The 21,373-nt window shown below is 47.8% G+C and overlaps 1 protein-coding gene across 4 annotated transcripts in view; it reads left to right on the forward strand.

Annotated features, from left to right (window-relative positions):
• The window catches only part of DDX11 (DEAD/H-box helicase 11), a 40,385-nt gene that overhangs the window by 8,424 nt on the left and 10,588 nt on the right, over positions 1-21,373 (forward strand). For 3 of the 4 annotated variants that reach the window (XR_008419504.1, XR_002084541.2, XM_019464876.2), the window contains exons 4-19: positions 2,757-3,005; positions 3,766-3,852; positions 4,166-4,323; positions 10,872-10,923; positions 11,845-11,952; positions 12,185-12,272; positions 12,682-12,887; positions 14,705-14,857; positions 15,510-15,556; positions 15,892-15,971; positions 16,879-16,923; positions 17,037-17,104; positions 18,621-18,659; positions 18,926-19,037; positions 19,157-19,288; positions 19,787-19,899. Coding sequence is in view for 2 of the 4 variants with exons in the window: in XM_019464876.2 (XP_019320421.2) it covers positions 2,757-3,005; positions 3,766-3,852; positions 4,166-4,323; positions 10,872-10,923; positions 11,845-11,952; positions 12,185-12,272; positions 12,682-12,887; positions 14,705-14,857; positions 15,510-15,556; positions 15,892-15,971; positions 16,879-16,923; positions 17,037-17,104; positions 18,621-18,659; positions 18,926-19,037; positions 19,157-19,288; positions 19,787-19,899 (1,737 nt within the window). In the remaining 2 variants the exon portion in view is untranslated. The remainder of the gene's footprint in view (positions 1-2,756; positions 3,006-3,765; positions 3,853-4,165; positions 4,324-10,871; positions 10,924-11,844; positions 11,953-12,184; positions 12,273-12,681; positions 12,888-14,704; positions 14,858-15,509; positions 15,557-15,891; positions 15,972-16,878; positions 16,924-17,036; positions 17,105-18,620; positions 18,660-18,925; positions 19,038-19,156; positions 19,289-19,786; positions 19,900-21,373) is intronic. The other variant, XM_019464878.2, reaches the window with a different exon arrangement.

Genomic DNA, 21,373 nt, shown 5'->3' on the forward strand with positions numbered 1-21,373 from the left:
TCACCTTTTTAGCCTTTCATGACTCCACCACGTTGTGCTGACCTTCTGACCTTGTGCCCCCTGTGCCTTGTGTAACATTGCAATTTTGGGCACTCTAAAACCTGGAGTCCATGCTTCGCAGAGAACTGTGATGCCCTGCAGGTCCTGCGTTAAGTTTGTGCCTGTGGGGATTTTTAGGGAGCTGCTTCCCAGCATCAAGCCCAGCACTTGCTACAATGTGGGTGTTTAGAATGAATGAATTTACTTATCTTGGCATGTATTTTATGACTGTGATATCTTGGATGGTACCCCAGGAAATAACATTGTTCAAAGCTAGGTATATTGTGGGTACTTTATTAGATTTATTTCATAACTGAGGCAAGCATTTGGTCATACATCCTTTTAACATTTTCCGATTAATACTTTTGCTGTCTTATTAGAAGGTATAGAATTGCAGGACCTTAGTTCTCCTTTCTCTTTGTGTTAGAGTGTATTCACAGTTGTTTCTGGAGGATAACTTTGACCTTCCCCTTAGGAACTTCCTCAGCTCACTTTGAAGTGGAGAGTGCTGGCTCTCTAACCAGGTGTCTGGCCCTGGGCCATTGTTACAGGGGGATGTCTCACCTGCTGCTAGCCAGGTGATGGCTAAAGGCAGTAGCTCCCCATTTTACTGGCAATACAGAATGGCTGCTCTCCAGGTTCTGCTGGGGAGTGCTGTCTGGAAGTCTCTGCCACTCAGTATTTCTCAAAAGCTGAGAGAAATGGTATACATGGGGCTTTTCCATAGATATGTTAGAAGTGCCATTCTATCATAGGGCCTTTCAAGAATTGATGAAATAGGTTCTTAATCTAGGACAGTAATAATTGTATTATTATTACTTAATAATAGCATAAAAAAAATCTCCAGCTGCTTACTTATGTACCACGTATTGTTCTAATCCTAGTGTAGGTATTAACCTTTTTTTTTCAAAAAAATTTTTTTTCATGTTTATTTATCTTTGAGATGTTATGTTTCATGTTATTTATCTTTGAGAGAGAGGGAGAGACAGAGCGCAATCAGGGGAGAGGCAGAAAGAGGGAGACACAGAATCTGAAGCAGCCTTCAGGCTCTGAGGTGTCAGCACAGAGCCCAATGCGGGGCTTAACCTGTGAGATCATGACCTGAGCTGGAGTCGGATGCTTAAGCCACTGAGCCACCCAGGTGCCCCTGTAGGTATTAACCTTTATGGGTAGGAACTTAATGCTTGCAGCAGTTCTCTGAGGAAGGTACTATTACTATCCCCCTCCCCACCTTTTTTTTTTTCCCCCCAACTTCCCATGTTTGTACGTGTGGAGCAAAGAAGCCTAGAAAGGTTAGCCTCAGGTCACAGCTGGTGAGTGGAGGAGCCAGTGTTTGGCCAGCAGCCTAGACTCTGGAGCCTTAGCCACTGTGCTCTGCTCTTTCCCCAGCTCTGAACACCTGTGCATTTTACCTATAGTTCGTTTAAGCCCAAATTAGGTTCAGAACCCCTCTGGATACTCTGGGACCTCCTAGTTTAAGCAGGCTCGGAGAGCTGACTGCCTGGCTGGAACGTGTAGGTTCCTGTAGAGACTCGCCTGAACTGAACTGCCCTTTGGACACCAGAAGAAGCAGCCTTAAGAAACCCATGTCAGCGGCCTCCCAGAAGGACTGTGTTAGTGCTCCCCCTGCCGTAACAGAGTTTCACAGGCTGGGGGTTTCAGTAATAGAAACTTACTCTTCACAGTTCTGGAGGCCAGAAATGCAGAATCACAGTGTGGGCAGGGGTGGGTCTCTCTGAGGGTGAGAAAGAAGAGACTGTTCTGGCCTGCCCCCCTGTGTTTTATCACATCGCTTTCCCTCTGGGCATGCCTTGGTGTCCCAATTTCCCCTTTCTGTAAGGACACCAGTCTTACTGGATCAGGGCCCTGATCTTAACTAAATACATCTGGAGTGACCCTATTTCCAAATAAGTTCACATTCTGAGACACTCAGGGTTAGGACTTAACACAAGAGTTTGGGCGGAGGGTCCCAATTCAACCCACAGGGAAAATTCTGGTCTTTAAGTAAAGAATTGTGTTTTCCAGAGCAATTCGTTTGCTTTTAAAGTGTTTTGGAGACCAGGACTCATGGGGCTGTATTAAAGTGGAGAGCCCAAGGTGGCTCCCCCTTAGTGAGGATATAGGATTTCAAGCTATATATTATTTGGCCTAAATTCTTTTTGGGGGCTATTTATCTACTTCTTCGCCTTTTTTTTTTTTTTTTTTTTTTTTAATTTTTTAATGTTTATTTTTGAGAGAGAGAGACAGAGCGAGAGTACAAGTGAGGGAGGGGCAGAGAGAAAGGGAGAATCCCAAGCAGGCTCCGAGCTGTCAGCACAGAGCCCCATGTGGGGCTTGAACTCATGAACCGTGAGATCATGACCCAAGCGGAAGTCTGACGCTTAACCTACTGAGCCACTCAGGTGCTCCAAATTCTTCACCTTCTAATTTTGTTAACTTGTGATATTTATATGTAACCTGATAAGCCACATTAAATTATTTTAGGAACAGTGAGCTGTATAATTAAACCATGAATTTCATTTTCATTTCTTCCTTTTTCATATTTTCCTTGGCTATCCTTTTGCTAATTCCCTTCCTGCCCTTTCCCAGCTCAGTCTTAAACTACCTTCTAGTAATTAAAGGTAGACCTTCCCTGAAGGCTTTATTAAAATGGGAAACATCATCTGGAAAGCTTTAATTTTTGTTCTCTTTTCCTGAAGACCTTTTTCTTCCTGTAGGGAAAATCTTTAAGTCTGATTTGTGGGGCCCTTTCCTGGCTCCGTGACTTTGAACAGAAGAAACATCAAGAAGAAGCACGTCTCCTTGAAACTGGAACTGTCCCCTTAAGTGATAGGAAGGATCAGCCCCCATTTCTTTCATCCTCCTTCAAAGAGACCCCAGACACCCTGAGGCCTGCCGGAGAGCCTGACTGGGTGACTCAGTTTGTGCAGAAGAAAGAAGAAAGGGACCTGGTGGACCGGCTGAAGGTGAGCCCTAGGGTGATGGGAGGTGAGAATGATCCAGGAAACAGTGTTTGGGTGGTAATTTGGGGTTGATGAGTGTGTCCTTCTCCTTTGCAGTGCCTTCTTGAGCCAGTGGTACTGTGCCCTTGCTGTCTTTTTATTTTTTATTTTTATTTTTTATTTTTATTTATTTTTTTTTCTTGCTTGCTGTCTTTTTAAAGCTTCTTTGTTTATTTTTGAGAGAGGGAGAATGGGGGAGGGGCAGAGAGAGAAGGAGGAGGAGAGAATCCCAAGCAGGCTCTGCGCTGTCAGCACGGAGCCCGACACGAGGCTTGAACTCTTGAACCATGAGATCATGATCTGCGCTGAAACCAAGAGTTGGACACTCAACTAACTGAGCCACCCAGGCATCCCGCTTTCTGTCTTTTTAAAGCTGATGTCAGTGGGCCTTCTCTAGACCAGGGATTGGCAGTTCCATTCATTACCCACCTGGAAAAAGAACCTCACTGTTGCCATTGGCAACATGGTTCAGTGGCTGCAAACTCCATTCAGGGAATGAATTTGATTGAGAGTCCGTGGCTTCGGGAGGGAGTGTGTAGACCTGCAGTGAGCAATAGGGCTGGGACCCAGTGAGGGTCAGGGATGCTGCTGCACCCTTGAGAGTTGCCCATGGAAGGGAGAACCGCCCTGTGTGAAGAGGCACGAGGCCGAGCCCCAACTCTTTAAGGAGGGCCTGGTTTGGGCTTCCTGCGGGAGTTTCCCGTGTGGCTCCTTTACCCTGTAGGAGGAGCAGGTCAGGCGGAAGAAGCGAGAAGAGCACCTGCAGCAGATCCGTCACAATGCACAGCTCAAGTATGCAGCCAAGCGCATGGTGAGTGTCCTCTCGGAGTGTCAGGGATGGTGTACGGGCACTGTCCCACTGCGTGGGGCCTCACGGAGTTGCTCCTTTGGATGAGTGGTCAGGACCTCAGTATTCTTGCCCTGACCCCCCCTCATCACCCGGAAGCTGGCAGCTTGAGCTGAGGTATTGATGCCTGGGGTGTAGATACCAGTAGGACAGCGAGGCCTGTGGAAATGGCATGTGTGTTGTCCTTGGTGGTAGCCACTTCGAGGCTGACTCCATCAAGGGGGCAGGGGCACCCGTACTGAGATTCCTCTGTCCCACTTGTAATGCTCTTACACAGAGACGGGAAGAAGAAGAAATGGAGCGTCTCCTCCACCTCAGCAGGGAGATGCTAGCAGAAGGAACAGGGACCGAGCCCCTAGAGCAGCTGGAATGTGGGGACGAGGAGCTGGTCCTCGCCGAGTACGAGAGCGATGAGGAGAAGGGAGCAGCTCGTGGGTAAGATGGTGCTTCTCCTTTACCCACCTCCCCTGCACTGGTCTGCATGGGGGCTCCCAGGGAGGCAGCTCCTGTGCCTAGAGAGAGGCAGCCTGCTGTGTCCCTCATGAGACATCTGAAGGGATGGAATGCCATCCCTTAAGTTCCTCATAAATGGGGGCTGTGCCTTAGGCTACAGGGCTAGGAAGGGGAGGAGCAGGGACCTGCACCCAGCACCCAGGCCACTCTTGATCATGTGCTCTTAGCTCCTAGACTACACCTTGTGAGGTTTATGATATAAATCATCAACGTATCCTTAGCCCAACTTGTTCTTTTCGCCTTCTGGCTTCTGAGTTTCTGATGTGTGAGTCCTAAGCTGCTGGGTGGAGTAGAAACACTGAAGGTGACAGCGAGGATGTTCTGAGGCCACACTGCCCTAGTGGGAGCCTCCTTTTTCATTCATGCTTTAGTTGCACAAATGACCTTTGAGGGTCTGCTCTAGGTGTGGCGTGGCTCCAGATGCCACAGACGACAGACATGACCCCTGCCCTCCGAAGCTTGCATGTAGTTGACGGCAGGGGGGTGGGGAACGTACACCAGAACTGTGAAATGAGCACATTTGCCCAGGAGGAGAATAAAACTGGTGAAAGGGGTAGCGTGTGGGGTCACACCTCCAGGTGAAGCCAGGAGAGCCCTCCAAGGGGGTGACAAAGCATGAGAAAGAGCCATGGGGAGACCTGGGAGAAGAGAGGTCTAGTCAGTAGCCTGAAGGTACCCTGGTCTGGAAACGGGAACAGGTTTGGTAAGTTCAAGGGGCACAGAGAAGGCCCAGGGGCTGAGCAAGAGCGAATGAGGGAGAGAGGGGAAGAAGAGGCAGCTGTGTGTTTGGGCCTCATGGGTCCACTGAGGGTTTGGGTGTTCTCAGTGCAGTGGGGCTGTGGGGTTTCAAACAAGGGAGTAACAGGATTGTATTTGGGCATTAGGGCATTAAAGTCATTTTGATATCAGTTCTTTCCCCAAGTCACAAGTACCCCTAGAGGTCATCCCTCTTAGGCTCCCAACTTGGAAGCATTGTTTTCTGCTCCTCTAAAGGTGACTCCAGTGTTCTACATTCTCATTGACACTGTGGTCACCATGTCTGTGTAGAGTGTAACTCCAAGGCCTGAAACCTTCGGTTGACTCTTTTGTGATGGAGAAAATCTTCAGTCTGTCTGCAGTGCACCTTCTAACTTCACCATCGGGTGCTCAGCGTCCCAGCTGCCCTGACTTTTCTTTCTTTTCCCCCTCAGCTTTATTGAGATATAATTGGGTTATAACATTGTGTAAGTTTAAGATACATACCATGATGATCTGATATTTGATACATGTATGCATTGCAAAACAATCACTATGATAAGGGTAGTTAACAAATCCATCATCTCACATACTTAACATTTCTTTAAAGATGTGCTCTCCTAGCAGCTGTCAGGTGTACAATACAGTGTAGTTAATGACAGTCATCATGCTGTGACCCTAGAACGTATTATCTTATAATGGTACCTTTACCTTTTGACTACTTTCACGTCCCTCTTCAGCCCCTAGCAATCTACTCTGTTTCTAGGCGTTTGGTTTTTTTAGATTCCACTTAGGATATGCCACAGAATTGTCCTTCTCTGTCTGACTTACATCACTTAGCAGAATGCCCTCAAGGTCCATATATATTGTCACAAATGGCAAGACTTCTTTCTTTTTTATGGCTGAATATTTCTGTGTGTGTGTGTGTGTGTGTGTGTGTGTGTGTGTGAGAGAGAGAGAGAGAGAGAGAGAGAGAGAGAGAGATAGAGAGAGAGAGAGAGAGAGAGAGAGATTTTCATTATTCATTCATCTGTCAGTGGATACTTCGGTTGTTTTCATCAGTGCTGCATTGAACATGAGGATGCAGAGATCTCCGTGAGATAGTGATTTCATTTCCTCTAGATATATACCCAGAAATGGGATTGCTGGGTCATATGCTACTTAATATTTCTAATTTTTTGAGGAATGTCCATGCTGTTTTCTAGAGTGGCTGCACCAATTTACATTGCCACCCACAGTGAGCAAGGGTTCCCTTTTGTCCACATCCTTGCAAACATTTCTTTCTCTTTCTTCCTTTCCTTTCCTTTCCTTTCCTTTCCTTTCCTTTCCTTTCCTTTCCTTTCCTTTCCTTTCCGTTCCGTTCCGTTCCGTTCCTTGTCTTTCAGAGTACAAGCAGGAGAGAAGGGCAGAGGGAGAGAAAATCCCAAGCAGACTCCATTCTCAGTGCAGCGCCTGACCTGGGCCTTGATCCTTATGACCCTGGGATCGTGACCCAAGCTGAAATCGAGAGTTGGATGCTGAATGGGCTGAGCCACCCAAGCACCTCATCTTTTATCTTTTTGGCGGTAGCCATGCTAACAGGTGTGAGGTGAAATCTCATTGCGGTTTTGACTTGCATTTCCTTGGGGATCAGTGATGTTGAGCATCTTTTCGTGTACCTGTTGGCTATTTGTATGTCTTTGGAAAAATGTATACTCAGTTCCTCTGCCCATTTAAAAAATTTTTTTCTGTTTATTTTTGAGAAAGAGACAGGGTGTGAGTGGAGGAGGGGCAGAGAGAGAGGGAGACACAGAATCTGAAGCAGGCTCCAGGCTCTGAGCTGTCAGCACAGAGCCTGATGCTGGGCTTGAACTCACAAACCATGAGATCGTGACCTGAGCCAAAGTTGGACGCTTAACCAACTGAGCCACCCAGGTACCCCACCTCTGCCCATTTTTTAATTGGATTACTTGTTTTTTGCTGTTGAGTTCTATGAGTCCCTTATATATTTTGGATATAAGCCCCTTATCATCAGATAGGTGGTTTGCAAATATCTTCTCCCATTTCTTGGTTGCCTTTTCATTTTGTTGATTGTTTCTTTTGCTGTGCAGAAGCTTTTTAGTTTGACATAGTCCCACCTGTTTATTTTTGCTTTTGTTGCTTATACTTTTGATGTCCTGTCCAAGAAATTATTGAGAAGAACAATGTCATGAAACTTTTTGCTGTGTTTTCTTCTAGGAGTTTTATGATTTTAGGTCTTACGTTTAAGTTTTTAATCCATTTAGACTTAGTTTTTGTGAGTGGTATAGGAGAGGGGTTCCGTTTCATTCTTCTGCCTGTGACTATTCAGTTTGCCCAGCACCATGTTGAAGAGGCCATCTTTTCCTCATTGAGTATTCTTGGCTCCCTTGTCCAATAGTACTTTACTATATATACCTGGGTTTATTTTTGGGCTCTGTTCTGTTCCACGGATCTTACGTGTCTGTTTTTATGCCAGTACCAAAGTGTTTTGATTACCATGCTGTTTGAAATAAGGAATTGTGATTCCTCCAGCTTTATTCTTTCTCAAGATTGCTTTGGCTATTTGGGGTCTTTTGTAGTTCCTAATGATTTTTAGGATTCTTTTTCTATATCTGTAAAAAATGCCATTGGAATGTTGATAAGGAATTGCATTAAATCTATAGATAGCTTTGAGTAGTATGGACATTTTAGCAATGTTAATTCTTGTGACGCATGAACATGGGGCATTTTGTCATCTGTGTCATCTCCAGTTTCTTCATCAAAGTCTTGTAGTTTTGAGTATATGTCTTTCACCTCCTTGGTTAAATTTATTCCTGAGTATTTTATTGTTTTTTTTTTTTTTTTTTTTTTTTTAAAGTTTATTTATTTACTTTGAGTGAGACAGAGAACAGGTGAGTGGGGAAGGGGCAGAGAGGGGGAGAGAAGAGAGTCCCAAGCAGGCCCCTTGCTGTCAGAACACAGCCTGATGCAGGGCTCAGAATCACAGACCGTGAGATCAGATCATGTCCTGACTGAAATCAAGAGTTGGACGCTTAACCAACTGAGCCACCCAGGCACCCCAATATTTTATTGTTTTTTTTTAAATGTTTTTTAAAATTTATTTTGAAAGAAAGAGTGTGAGTGGGGGAGGGGGAGGGAGAGGGAGAGAGAGAATCCCAAGGAGGCTCCGAGCTGTCAGCTCAGAGCCCAATGCGGGGCTCAAACTCACAAACTGTGAGACATGACCTGGGCTGAAATCGAGTCAGACACTCAACTGACTTAGCCACCCAGGTGCCCCAGTATTTTATTGTTTTTGATGCCTTTATAAGTTAGACTTTTATTTCTTTTTCAGATAGTTTATTATTAGCATACAGAAATGTACCTGATTTTTGTGTGTTGATCATGTGCCCTGCAGCTTCACTGAATTTATTAGTCCTAGCAGTTTTTTGGTGCTATCTTCAGGGTTTTTGTAAATAAAATCATGTCGTTTACTTCTTCCTTTCCAATTTGGATGCTTTTTATTTCTTTTTCTTGTCTGATTGGTCTGGCTATGACTTCCAGTATTATGTTGAATAGGAGTGGTGAGAGTGGGCAACTTTGTCTTTTTCCTTGTCTTGGTGCAAAACCTTTCACTCTTTTACTGTTCAGATGTTAGCCGTGGGCTTGTAATAGATGGCCTTTATTATGTTGAGGTACATTCATTTGTACCTAATTGATTGAGAATTTTTATCATGAACAGGCGTTGGATTTTGTCATGTTTTTTTCTGTGTCTGTTGAGATGATTATGTGACTTTTATATATCATTCTATTTATTGATGTATCCCATTTACTGATTTGCATATGATGAGCCATCATATTTTAGGGATAAATCCCACTTGATCATGGAGTATGATCCTTTTAATATGCCATTTAGTTCAGTTTGTTAGTGTTTTGTTGAGAATTTTTGCATCTGTATTCATCAGGGAAATATGTTAGCCTGTAGTTTCCTGTGTTTGTAGTGTTCTTACCTGGCTTTGGTATCAGGGTAATGGTGGTCTCATAAAATGAGTTTGGGAGTGTTCCCTCCTCTTCAGTATTTTGGAAGAGGTTGAGAACGGTTGGCATTATTTCTTTAAATATTTGGTAGAATTTGCCTATGAAATCATCTAGTCCTGGGCTTTTCCTTTGGTGCTCAGAGGCCTGCCCCTAAGCACAGATTTCGGGATCTGGATTAGAACCAAAACTTTTGACCCTGCCCAGGGCTGAGATGTCCAGACCTCTTTATGCATCCTATCTCGAAGAGATAAGGGCAGAGAGGCTCTGTAAACCCTTTGCCACCTGCCTCCAAGACTGCTTGCCCACTCCTGTACTTCTCCTCAAGAGGCCCCTGGGAACAAGAGAAAGAACTTGAGTGGAGTTCGTGAATATTAGAGAAAGTGCTACTTAGGGTCTGGGCCTGAGCCAGTAATCCTGCAGATTTCTACAGCTTCCAGTGCCCTGGCATTTCAAGAGACATGAGCCTCTCTGAGAACACAACTCATTCTGAATATAAAATTTTTGCTCTTCATTTCTTCACATGTCCAGCTTCTTACTAGATTTGGTTGATTTTGCTTACTGTGTGATTTAAATCAAGGCCTTTCAGACAAAGCTGACTGAACAATTATTGATTTATTTATTGACCAGGAAGGCAACCCTATAACTCCTCTTCTAATCCCCCAAAGCAATTAGCATTTCTGCTTTTTTTTTTAAATAAAATTTGCCAGGTGAGTAAAAAGAATCCCAGTGATGGCCCTGTAGGTAGAGTGTGTCTGTGAAAGATTTTGTGTTTTCTGAGGAACCTAGACTAATAATGTTGACCAAACATTCAGCCTTGTAATGCAGGATTTACCTCCCCACCAATCTGCCAGTGCACATGGGCTCTTCATTCATTGCTGGGAATGGTAGACTGAGGTGCTGGTGAGAGAAGAGATTTATCTGGTTCTGAGTGACAGCATCTTTTATTCAGTCAGTCAGCAGTCAGTTGTGACTTCCCTCAGGAAATGTGAGTGGAATTCCTGCTGTGTGCCAAGGCCTTGGTGGGACCCCTGGCATTCACAGAAGCTAGATACTCCCAGGTCCTGCCCGTGGACGTGACAGTCTGGAGGGGGAAACAGACCAAGAATAAGTTATTTTGAATGAGGTGCAGGGGGGCCATGGCAGTGTGTCAGAGGCCAGCCAAGCCTATGGGGGAGGTTGGAGAAGGCTGAACAGAAGAGACAATGTTTATATGGGGATCTCAAGGTTGACAGTTGGCTAGGTAAAAGAGGAGGTGAAGGGAGAGAGCATTCCAGGCAAAGAGAACAGCATGTCCAAGGCTCTGAGGTGGCAAAGAGCAAAGTTCTGTGGGGAACTGAGAGAATTCCAGTTTTCTGGAGGGTGGACAGTGAGGACAGAGTAGCCTTTGATGAGGGACAAGTCAGACACTGAACCTAGGCTTCGGGCATACTGTGCCCCTTTCTCATTTCCCTCCTGAGCGGCAGTAGGAGGATGGGGTTGGTGTTAGCCTGGGGGTGTCTCTCTGACTGAGCGAATGAGCACCTGCTCATTGGTGGAACCTGGTTGTTGGAATGGTCTGTCTCCCTTTGGCTGAGGGCTCCAACCCCAGCAATGCTGGCCTCCATGTGGGGAACAGCTTACTTGTTTAGCTAGTTCCCATACATGGCACATGCTCGGTACAGTGCATCTCAGTTGACCTGAGTCCCCAGGGAAGACTGTTCCGTGTTATTTTTCTCTCTCAGAGTGGACGAGGAGGAGGAGGAGGAGGACCTGGAGGAAGAACACGTAACTAAGGTAAGACATCGTGTCCTGGGTATTCTGGGATTGGTCCCCAGTCCAGGGCTGTATCCCCCTAGCTGCTTCTCACTCTCCTGGGGTTCCCCAGACCCAGACCTTGGTGTCGGTGCTTACTTGGCCAGATGGGCTAGGCACCCAGAGGAAAGGCCTCTCCTGGCAGTGAAGCCTGGGCTTGTGTGCCCCAGGGCATCCAGGAGCTGCCGTTCTGGGCCACGGACCAGTGGTATCTCTCTGGGGAAAGGGGGGGCGGCAGGCCAGAGCAAGAGCACCCTGCCCTTTGGCTCCCTCTTCTCTGGTTTGTATTTTCGTTGGCATGGAGTTCTGTGAGGTACATATGATTCTGACACCTCTCATGTTTAAAATCATTTGGTTTCATTTGTGTAAGACTCTTGTTTTCTCTGTTAAAAGTAGATATTTTGCCTCTATTTTTCTCTTCTTTTGTCGCTGTTCTCCATCTCAGAGGAGCACAGAGAGAGTTTAGCTCAGTGCCCCCCTGCCTTACTGCCCGCCTGTCTTCCAAGCCCTTTGGGAGGTGTGTGTGGACAGCCCACCCCCCAACACACTCCCCAGAATCTACTCTTTCCCAGTTGGGAACCACAGCTCAGGGAGGTGGCCTGTCCTGAGATGAACAAGCCCTGTAAAGTGGCTGGATTAGCGGCTGAGCAGGACTGATGGGAGGCGCTCCATGTCGTGGGTGTTCTCATGACCTTCTGGAGCTGAGGGGATGGTGGGGACTGCCCCGGCCCTGTGTTAACTGAGATCTGCTGTGGGACAGAGTCCCCTTGCTTTAGGTTTGTGTATCTGTGGCCACTCTCCCCAGTCCCTCAGCCTATTAGACCATGTATTCCTTGATGTGCAGACAATATTTGGAGAAATTGTGGTCTCCTCTTTGAAATACCCTGCTTTTTCTCGGAGCAGATTTACTACTGCAGTCGGACGCACTCCCAGCTGGCCCAGTTTGTACACGAGGTGCAGAGAAGCCCCTTTGGCAAGGACACCCGGCTTGTCTCCCTTGGCTCTCGGCAGGTAAACAGAGGCAGTGGGTCTTGGCTCAAGTGCCGACCTGCTCCCTTCCCTGGGCCTTCGTCTTCTTCAGAGAAGAATTCTTCTTAGAAGAATTGTGGGTCCGAGGCAGGCCGAGCGGTGGGAGGATCGGCCTCTTCCGGTCCTTGGGGGGCTAGGCAGGCTCTGGAGGGTTGCTGTGTATCACATAGCTGGGACCATTGTGTTGACTTTTTCTTTATCCTCTGTCTTCTAGAATCTTTGTATAAATGAAGATGTGAAAAACCTGGGTTCTGCGCAGCTTATCAATGACCGCTGCATGGAGATGCAGAGAAGTAAACACGGTAGCCGCCAGCACCCTGGAGCTGTGCAGCAAAGAGCTCTGGGACTGTCGTGTAGCCTCAGGCAGTACTGGGAAGGGGTCGGGAGTGGGGCAGAAGTGGACAAGGATTTGGGAAATAGTGTCTTAAATGGCAGTGACGGCAGAGCAGACGGCCGGGTCCTTCCTAAAGACCATCTCCTTGGGAAAAGGCGTTTTGCTTTTTGGGTCAGTGTCTAGTTCAGAACCCTGGCTCTGAGATGATTTTACTGGCTTTTTCTAGCGAACACCAAATAAAATACCAGAATGGTGTGCTGAGTACCGAGAAGTACTGGGAAGGGTTTATCGGACGCCACCCTATGGAATTGGGCTTCTGACCCCATGGACACTTACCATTCTTTCTGCCTTTGCCCCCTTGTGCCTGTGCCCCTCAGAGAAGAGCAGAGCTGAGGATGAGAAGCCCAAGAGGAGAAGGCAGGAGCACCAGGCCGCATGCCCCTTCTACAGCTATGAGCAGCTGCAGCTCCTCCGAGACGAGGTCCTGGTGGGGGTGAAGGACATCGAGCAGCTGGTGTCCCTGGGGAAGGAGGCTCGGGCCTGTCCCTATTACGGGAGCCGGTTTGCCATTCCAGCAGCCCAGGTGAAGACCCTGGAGGGTTGGGCAGTCACTCTTGGCTCTAACTGTGGCCTCATCCCCAAGGAGTTTCCTCATTCCTCTTAATTTGGGAGGATGTCACTGGCCATGGTTGGACTGACCAACACACTGCACACCAGTGACCTGTCACCCACACGCCTGGTGCGTAGGGTCAGAGGCGGCCCCAGGTGCCTTGTGGCTCTGGGTTGCAGGAATAGTTGGCATTATTGGGGACAGCAGATAAAAGCCAGGAAGGGAGGGGCGCCTGGATGGCTCAGTCGGTTGAGCGTCTGACTTCAGCTCAGGTCACGTTCTTGCGGTCCGTGAGTTCGAGTCCCGCGTCGGGCTCTGGGCTGATGGCTCAGAGCCTGGAGCCTGCTTCTGATTCTGTGTCTCCCTCTCTCTCTGCACCTCCCCTGTTCATGCTCTGTCTCTCTCTGTCTCAAAAATAAATAAATGTTAAAAAAAAAAAAAAGCCAGGTAGGGGTGTGCAGTCCTAGTGAAAACACAGAGTCGGGGGCGAAAGCTGAGGGGATGAAGTAAAGGGGCTGCACCAGAAACGTGTTCCCAGATGGCCTTTCAGAGGAACCTACCCACCAGTGTGTGAGAAGACAGTCTTCTCTAGACTTGCCACATTTGGTGTCATCTTTAAACAGAAAAACTGCCGGTTTGCCAGATCAAAAATACCATAGTTATTTGGTACGATTTTACTAATTGCCACTTCTTAATTTGAATGGCTTTTGGAAATAGGGTTTCGATTATGGAGACTTCCATATAAGAAAGAAGAGATTAGGTAGGTTTTCAGTGATTCAGGGAACATGAGTAATAATTTTACAAGGCAGTTAAGTGCTCATTAATATACTACGTTGAACCGTGTTGCGTGGGTGCTCAGAATTAAATTCCAGAATCCTCCCAGCCCTCAGCATTGTTGCATGCCGTGCCTGGGTCTGTTTGCCACATTGCAAGATCAGTGCCATAGATACCTGTGTGCAAATATAGTAAGATGTCCTGAGATTTTCATGATCTTAACTTTTTGAGATACTTTTCACCTCATTTTTGCTTTGTAGTATCCTACTAAAAAAGCAAAGGCAAGTATTATCCATATGTTCTCATATCCATATGAGGACACAGGCCCAGAAAGGTTAAGTGATTTATCTGTTTTCTCTTAGTGGGTGAGTAATGGAGCCAGTATTAAAGCTGGGCCTTAAGTTTCTAGTTTTCTGGATTTTCACTCTATCAGTATTCTTTTAACTGTAAAATCATCATCACAGAGAGCACCTAAAAATTCATGGAATGCTTTTATTTTTGTTTACCCTCCACCCCTTAGCCCTTATTTGAGATAGAGTTTATCATTTTGCAGATGAAGAAATTGAGGCGCAGAAAGATCAAGTCATTCTTCCAGAGTCATTTAGCTGGGAAATAACAGCTCCAAGACCAGAACCCAGGGCTACCTACTAGTACACCACTGGTTTTCACAGTGTTTTGAGGAACCTTGGGTGCCTCAGGGGCTACCTCGGGGGTATGGATAAGGCTAAGCAGGGGTTCCACGCTTCTCTCTGCTCCCCTCTGCCCACTGCCACTCTTGGTTCAGTCAGATTCAGATTGGCCCCAGTTATGTCTGTTTCATATTTCATGTTCCACATAAAACCTGAAGAGGGGGTCTGTTGCTAAAAGCACAGGGCTTTGCTAGAGCTTTCACTCTTGAATGCCCCTACACGTATTCTGGTTGGGAAATGAAACCACTCACACCAGGAGCTTAGAGCAGGTGGGGCTGCTGTGGCAAGGAGCCCAGCCCTGCTCAGGTGGCCACCCCCTCCTCCCAGCTCGTGGTGCTGCCCTACCAGATGCTGCTGCACGGGGCCACCCGCCAGGCCGCGGGGATCCGGCTGCAGGGACAGGTGGTGGTCATTGACGAGGCTCACAACCTGATCGACACCATCACGGGCATCTACAGTGCAGAGGTCAGCGGTTCCCAGGTGGGTCGGCCTCTCCCTTCTTGGGCCAGTGCCTGCTGTGGGGAAGAGGGATGTGGATCATCTCTCCAAGTGCCTAGACCTGGAATTCGTCTGGCAATGGCGTGGGGAAGGGTGCGCTGAGTCGAGGCAGTGGCCTCATCAGGGGTGGACTGGCTAGAACTACAGGGACCCAGATCTTAGAAATGCTGGCACCCGGCGCAGATAAGGTGACTCATTTCCTTGTTCCTCACTGGCGTATGTCATCCTGAGTCCCTCCAGCCCAGGGTGGTACCAGCCAGTTCTCTATAACCCAGGACAGTGGGGTGAGGGAAGCAGGGTCCTCACATGGTTGGACATCATTATTGTTGCTTTGAGGGGTTCTCAGTATTTCTGAAAGCCACTATTTATCGATTATCTCCTCTGTGCCATGCAGCATACACAGTATTGTGAAACCCCACGCTACCTCTGTGCAGGCTGGTATTCCTAGTTAACGTTGAGAACTCTTGAAATTCAGGGGGGCATAAGCAGTGTGCTGCTCTCTTCACCTTGGTTGTTTCCCATGAGGTGTCCTGGCTAGCATCTTCTAGGCATGATCTAAGATATCATTGGCACAGCCCTAGGCTGCTTGCTCAGAGCCTGGGCCACCTTCACACCTGTTCTCTGTTCTCTCCAGTTCTGCCAGGCCCATTCCCAGTTGCTCCAGTATATGGAACGATATGGGTAAGACACTGCCTCCTGAGGGGGAAGGGAAATCCTGCTCAGTCTCCGGGAGAAGCAATTGGGTCTCCATCTCTGGCCCAGGCACCACACCAAGTGGGCCAGGGTGCTGTTTACCTCCTGTTTGTGGTGGTGTGTATCCCACATAGGCCGAGGGTGCTTGGGACACAACAGCTGGCTGTGAAGGCCTTGGGCCATGGCCATCCTTTTTCTCTGGGACCATATTTGTCACTGTGGTCTACCTTGAAAGACTGGACAGAAACGCCACAACTTGGGGCATTTGGAAGGGAAGCAGCTTGGGGAGTGCTACCACTTGATGTCCGTTGGTGTCTCCTCAGGAAGCGTCTGAAGGCCAAGAACTTGATGTACATCAAACAGCTCCTGTATCTGTTGGAGCAGTTTGTGACTGTGTTGGGAGGTAAGGAGCACTATGCCCACCCCAGCCCCTGGCCTGCTAAGCTTGCTGCAGTCCCTTCTCTGGATGCCAGTCAGGACACCTGGGATTTCTGTGTCCTCAAGAATTGTCTTGGCCATTGATTTAGAAGATTCTTATTTTTCATAGCTTTGTTGAATTGTCTGACCGTAGATCCTTTTTTGGTTTCTAGTTTATATTTCCCTGAGTCCTTTTTATTTTGCCAGACTTTACTTCTCAGGTAGTAATAACAGCATAGTGTAATAGAAACGGGTGACGTTACTTTGGAGTGCTCCTGTGAGGAGAGCTGCACAGGCACGCTCACTGTTGTTGACAGAGGAGTCAACTAAAGCTCAGAGATGTGACCTGCCTCTGCTTCATGAACCTAGTAGGAGAGACTAGAGGCTTCCGGCTCTAGGTTTCATACTGCTTTGCACAATTCTGTGTCACCTACCCTTTCCTTTACTATATATATGGCTGTCATTTGAAGGCTTTCATAGAAGCCAAAGTTCTGGAAAACCAGTGGGGTGTTCCACTGGAGGGATTTTGTCTAATGTCGGTGTTCCTCCCTTCCACCTCTGCCTTGCCACTGGCCACTGTGCAGCCTGGACAACTCTTTGTACCTGCGTAAAGTGGGTGGTCCCTTGGCCCCAGCCTCCTTGGAGGAGGTGTGGAAAGAATGAGATAACAAGGCTTTGGGCTCCATATGCAAACGTGGGTTAGATTTTGAGGCTTCCTAGAGCTTCCCACCCTCTCAGTGGGTTCTTTGGGTACCATAAATGGCAAAAAACCTGTTTACATGTGAATGCTCTTATTTGATGAGTACATCAAATAGTGTACACACAAAATGTGTGAGAGGATGGGGGTGGGGGGCAGAGGATCCCCATCCTGACCTGCTTGAATTCTGTTTTAGGAAACATTAAGCAAAATCCCAACACACAGAGCCTTTCGCAAACAGGTAAGAGGGCGGCCTTCAGAGACTCAGAGATGGTCTGAGCCGTTTCTGAGCTCACCTCTGGGCCTGTGGTCTTCAGAGCAAGGATTCCAAGGCCCTTCTTTGTTTATCCTTAGGGACAGAGCTGAAGACCATCAATGACTTTCTCTTTCAGAGCCAGATCGACAACATCAACTTGTTCAAGGTAGAGGTTCTCCCCCTTCTGTGTCAGCGCCCAGTTTCCTTATCCTTAACTGCCACCTGCGAGCAGAGCACTGTGTTAAGACTGGAAGGAATAAAAAGTAAATTTCTTCTGTTGTGAGTCAGTCTAGAAGTCTGAGGATCTACAGCATAGATGTTTGTAATTAACCCTTAAAGTGTCAGCAAGAAAAAAATCTTCAATCCAGAGTGAAGGGTCCTAGGGATTGGTGAGAAAAGGTGCCTTTCATTTACCATGTAAGCACAGATAGAAACTCCCAGGTCCTTAACCTCATTCCATCTTTCTTCTGGCCCAGTCTTTGCCCTGGACTAGAAAGAGCAGGTCAGCTTTGTGAGCACCATCCTGCTATTGGGCTGAGGTGGCTGAGAACACTCCCAGGGCCACTCTGTGTGACCCGCCCCCATCCTTGCACACCAGCCGCAGGTGTCTGCCTGCTCCAGACCTACTGTTCGGGGTACTGCTGCCATCACTTGACTCACAACTTAGCGATTCCAAATTACTAAAAATACAGAGCACTTGCTGTGTCCAAGGCAGTGCACCAGGTTCTGGGACCCCACGGTAGGAGGTACCATCACCATTCAGAAGCAGAGGAAACCAGGGCTGGGTGAGGTTTCCCCAGGACGACATGTACTAGCCATACATGAGTGAGCAAATGGTGCCTGGTGTGGGAGGCAGCATGTGAGCCCCGGCTTGGCCTTGAGACCCTGCTTGCTTCCCTCCTGCCTTCCCATTTTTCTTTAAACCAGCTTACCTGTTTTGATCACGGTCACTGCCATTACCCCATCTGACCGGTTGAGGCCATTTTGATGCCTTTCTTCTCCCTTTGGGTCCCGCATCCAAACAGTTGCCGGGCCTCAGAGCTGGAAGGAGCACTCGAACTCCCACTGCTTTTCCATTCCCACAGCTGCCACTTCAGGGCCGGCTCGTTTCCTCTCGCCTCCTTTCCGCTCTTCCTGGCTTCACTCTCTGTCCCTTCTCAAATCTTTCCTACACTGTCATCTGGTGAGTCCTCACTGGAAGATAGTGCCCTTTTTAGAAATCTTCAAAGGCTTCAACTCCCTGTCTTCCTTTCCAAGCTGCACATGTTGTACACACTGGAGGGCCCCCGAACAAGCCCCAAGCTTTACCCTCTCTGTGCCTTTGCTCGTATGTGTTTTTTTAAACTCTTAATCTTTTCAGGGTTCATCTTAGGTGCTGTCATATTGAAGGAGAGCACAGAAGACCTGTCACCAGGAACCTTTAGAGAGGGTTGGGGCTATGCAGACGTTAGTGAGGAGGCCATGTGCATGAAGGTTGCTCTTGTAGGAGAGCGCCGTGTTGTATGTGGGGGTGGTGGGAGAGGAGTGACCTCAGAAAGGAGGTTGACCCGGTTGGCCACAAGGAGGCTGGGTTCCTCAGGAGCTGTCAATGAATCATGCTCCCTGGGGTTTTGGAAGGTGGTGTTGTTTTTTTTTTTTCCAGCCTAATTGTTGCATGTGCCTGCGGTGGTTTGCTTTTGCAGGTGCGGCGCTACTGTGAAAAGAGCATGGTCAGCAGAAAGGTACAGCCTCTCTTCCTGGGTCTGGCCAGGCTCCACAGCACCCCACCTCCTGCCCTCCCAGTACCTTGCTCTCCCCTGCCCTTTGGAGCCCCAAGTCACCCCTGCTCCCTTCTTACTGCAGGCCTGCTTGCTGTGTCGGGTGGGGGTGCCAAGATGCCTTGTGTTGGGGGGCAAGTTGTGGGCTATGTGGGGTGCAGCAGAACCTCCAGCCTGGGCTCCCACTGCTGCACCCTCATTCCTCCCTGTGCTTTCTCTCCCCGTCCCAGCTCTTTGGCTTCACAGAAAGGTATGGCACGGTCCTTGCATCCTCCAGGGAGCAGTCCAGACTGGCTGGGTTCCAGCACTTCCTACAGAGCCTGCAGCCCGCATTGACCGAGAGTGAGTCAAGAGGGGGAGACAGGGCTGCAGGTGGGGGCCAAGAATATCCATCCCTCACGTGTGGACTCCTCTCCTGCCTCATCTGTGGTCCCAGACCGTCTTCCTTCTGCTCTGTGCAGCTCCCGTGCCCCACGGAGATGAGGGAGAGGCCAGGGTGCCACGGTCTGCTTCCCCGCTGATGCACATCGAAGGCTTCCTTGCAGCCCTCACCACTGCCAACCAGGATGGCAGGGTCATCCTGAACCGCCAAGGTAGTCCAAGGAGGAATCAGCATGGAGCCGGGAAACCAAAGCATGAAAAGATTCTACCTTGCACCTCTCTGGGTTAGGACGAGGAGACAAGGTGGTGAAAACTGGTCCTCTGTAGCCTGGGTGGGCTGGTGTAGGTGCGGTGAGGAGGGATGTGAGGCACTGGGGAGGCTGGCATCTCACGCCAGGTTATGAGAGAAGTTGTATAGCCTACTGGTTACAGGTATGTGAGTTTTGGTTTGAGTCTTGATTCCGTCACCTCCAAGCTGTGTCTATCACTCTGAACCTCAGTCTTCATGTGCAAAAGGAGCTGGTAGTGCTGTCTGCCTCGGGCTTGTCCTGCACTTTGAATGGAATCTAATCAAAAGGGAAAGTGGTATCTCTAGTGGCTCCTTCATGGACACAACTGAGCTCCCATTTGCCTCAGACTCATGGAAGTCTTTGTTCGGCCTGCCTGCAAACCACCCCCTCCTTCCCCAGCTGGCTCTGTCTTTTTTTCAGGAAGTCTTAGTCAGAGCAGCCTCAAATTCCTGCTCCTGAATCCAGCCGTGCACTTTGCACAAGTGGTGAAGGAATGCCGGGCAGTGGTCATCGCAGGCGGCACCATGCAGCCGGTAAGGGAACCAGACCCAGCCTCTTGTGGCCCGAGTGCTGGGATGGGACAGGGACAGGGGGAAGAGGCGCTGTCCAGTGGGCCCCCAAACCAGAAAGGGGTCAGCTTGAACAGGCCAAGCAGCATCCACCAGGTGGCATTGCTGTGCTGTCTCATGCCTGGGTCTTTAGCCTGGGGCAGGGGTGGAGTGGGCAGTGGGGGTGGAGGGAGGCACATGGCTGGTGATTTGGTGCTTTTGTAGGCTAGGTACTGCACTTCTCCCAAAGATAGCCGTTCTGGAATTTCAGGCCCCCATTTTAGTGCCATTCGCTCCTTATACCCACCATAGATACGACCTTTCCTTTCTTTTATAAATTTATATACACACACATGTATTTAGGAAAGTATTATGTTTTCGTTGTAGAAAGCAGAGACCAGCAAAAGCAGGAAAAAAAAAATAGATGATAATTCCACCAGCGAAAGATTTTATTTTAGTGTATATCATTATACTAGTCTTTGTGTGCATAATTTTTACAAATATACATACATATTTTAAAAACAAAAATCTGTATCTCTACATGCTGTTGCTGTGATTTGCTTTTTTCACTCAGCAACAAATGTCATAGACATTTTTCCTTGTCAGCAGTATGTATTTATTCTACCATGCTCTGGCTGTGTTTTTTTCTGTTACATGAATATGTTATATCTTATAGAACTACTCTTCTTTTGTTAGATATTTAGGTGATTTCCAGTCTTTCTCTGTTTTAAGCAACACAGTGGCAAACAGAACCACGTCTCTGCACAGCAGTTCTGTCCTTAAGGTACACCTAGCCCAGGACTTCAGTGGAAGCCTCCTCAGTGCCCACGCAGTCATTCGTTTCTAACCTCAGCCGCTAGAATCCCCCATTGCTTTATTAGTTTCCAACTTTTCTTTCTTTTCTATAGACTTGTATATTTTTGTTCATGTATTAAAGGCATCTATAGTCATTGCTGCTTTCAATGCCCAGGTGTCTCAGACTTGGCCTGTCAGAGCCCGACGTGTTGCCTCTGGTCCTTGATGAGGCCCCACTAGCTTTGGGATGCTTTCTTGCTTTCTGGCAAGATGAAACATCCCAGCCACCTTATGCCTTCTTTATCCCATATCTGGGATCATTCATTTTTCTAAGATAACCTGGTTTCTTTTATTGGGGATTGGTGTTTAAAAACCAATATCTGGGTATCGGGGTGTTTGTGGTACTCCTGGATTATAAATGTTTTTAGGCCTTCTTGTAGACTGGGGAAAATGGTTTTAAAAAACCATGAGTCCATATTGATATTTCTAAATGAACATCAGTCAGTTATTTGACCTTACACTGTATGTCTTTTCTCTTGAGCTGAATGTTTGGTTTCTTACTACATTGACATAACTACTTATTTGCTATGTCCCATAATATACTTAAGATATACTAAAATAGCTTCATGTACAGTATTATTCTAACAATAAACTATTGATGAAA

This window comes from Panthera pardus, unplaced genomic scaffold (genome assembly GCF_024362965.1).
Source record: "Panthera pardus isolate Hobbes unplaced genomic scaffold, ASM2436296v1 HiC_scaffold_6, whole genome shotgun sequence".
NCBI classification, from domain to species: Eukaryota; Metazoa; Chordata; class Mammalia; order Carnivora; family Felidae; genus Panthera; species Panthera pardus.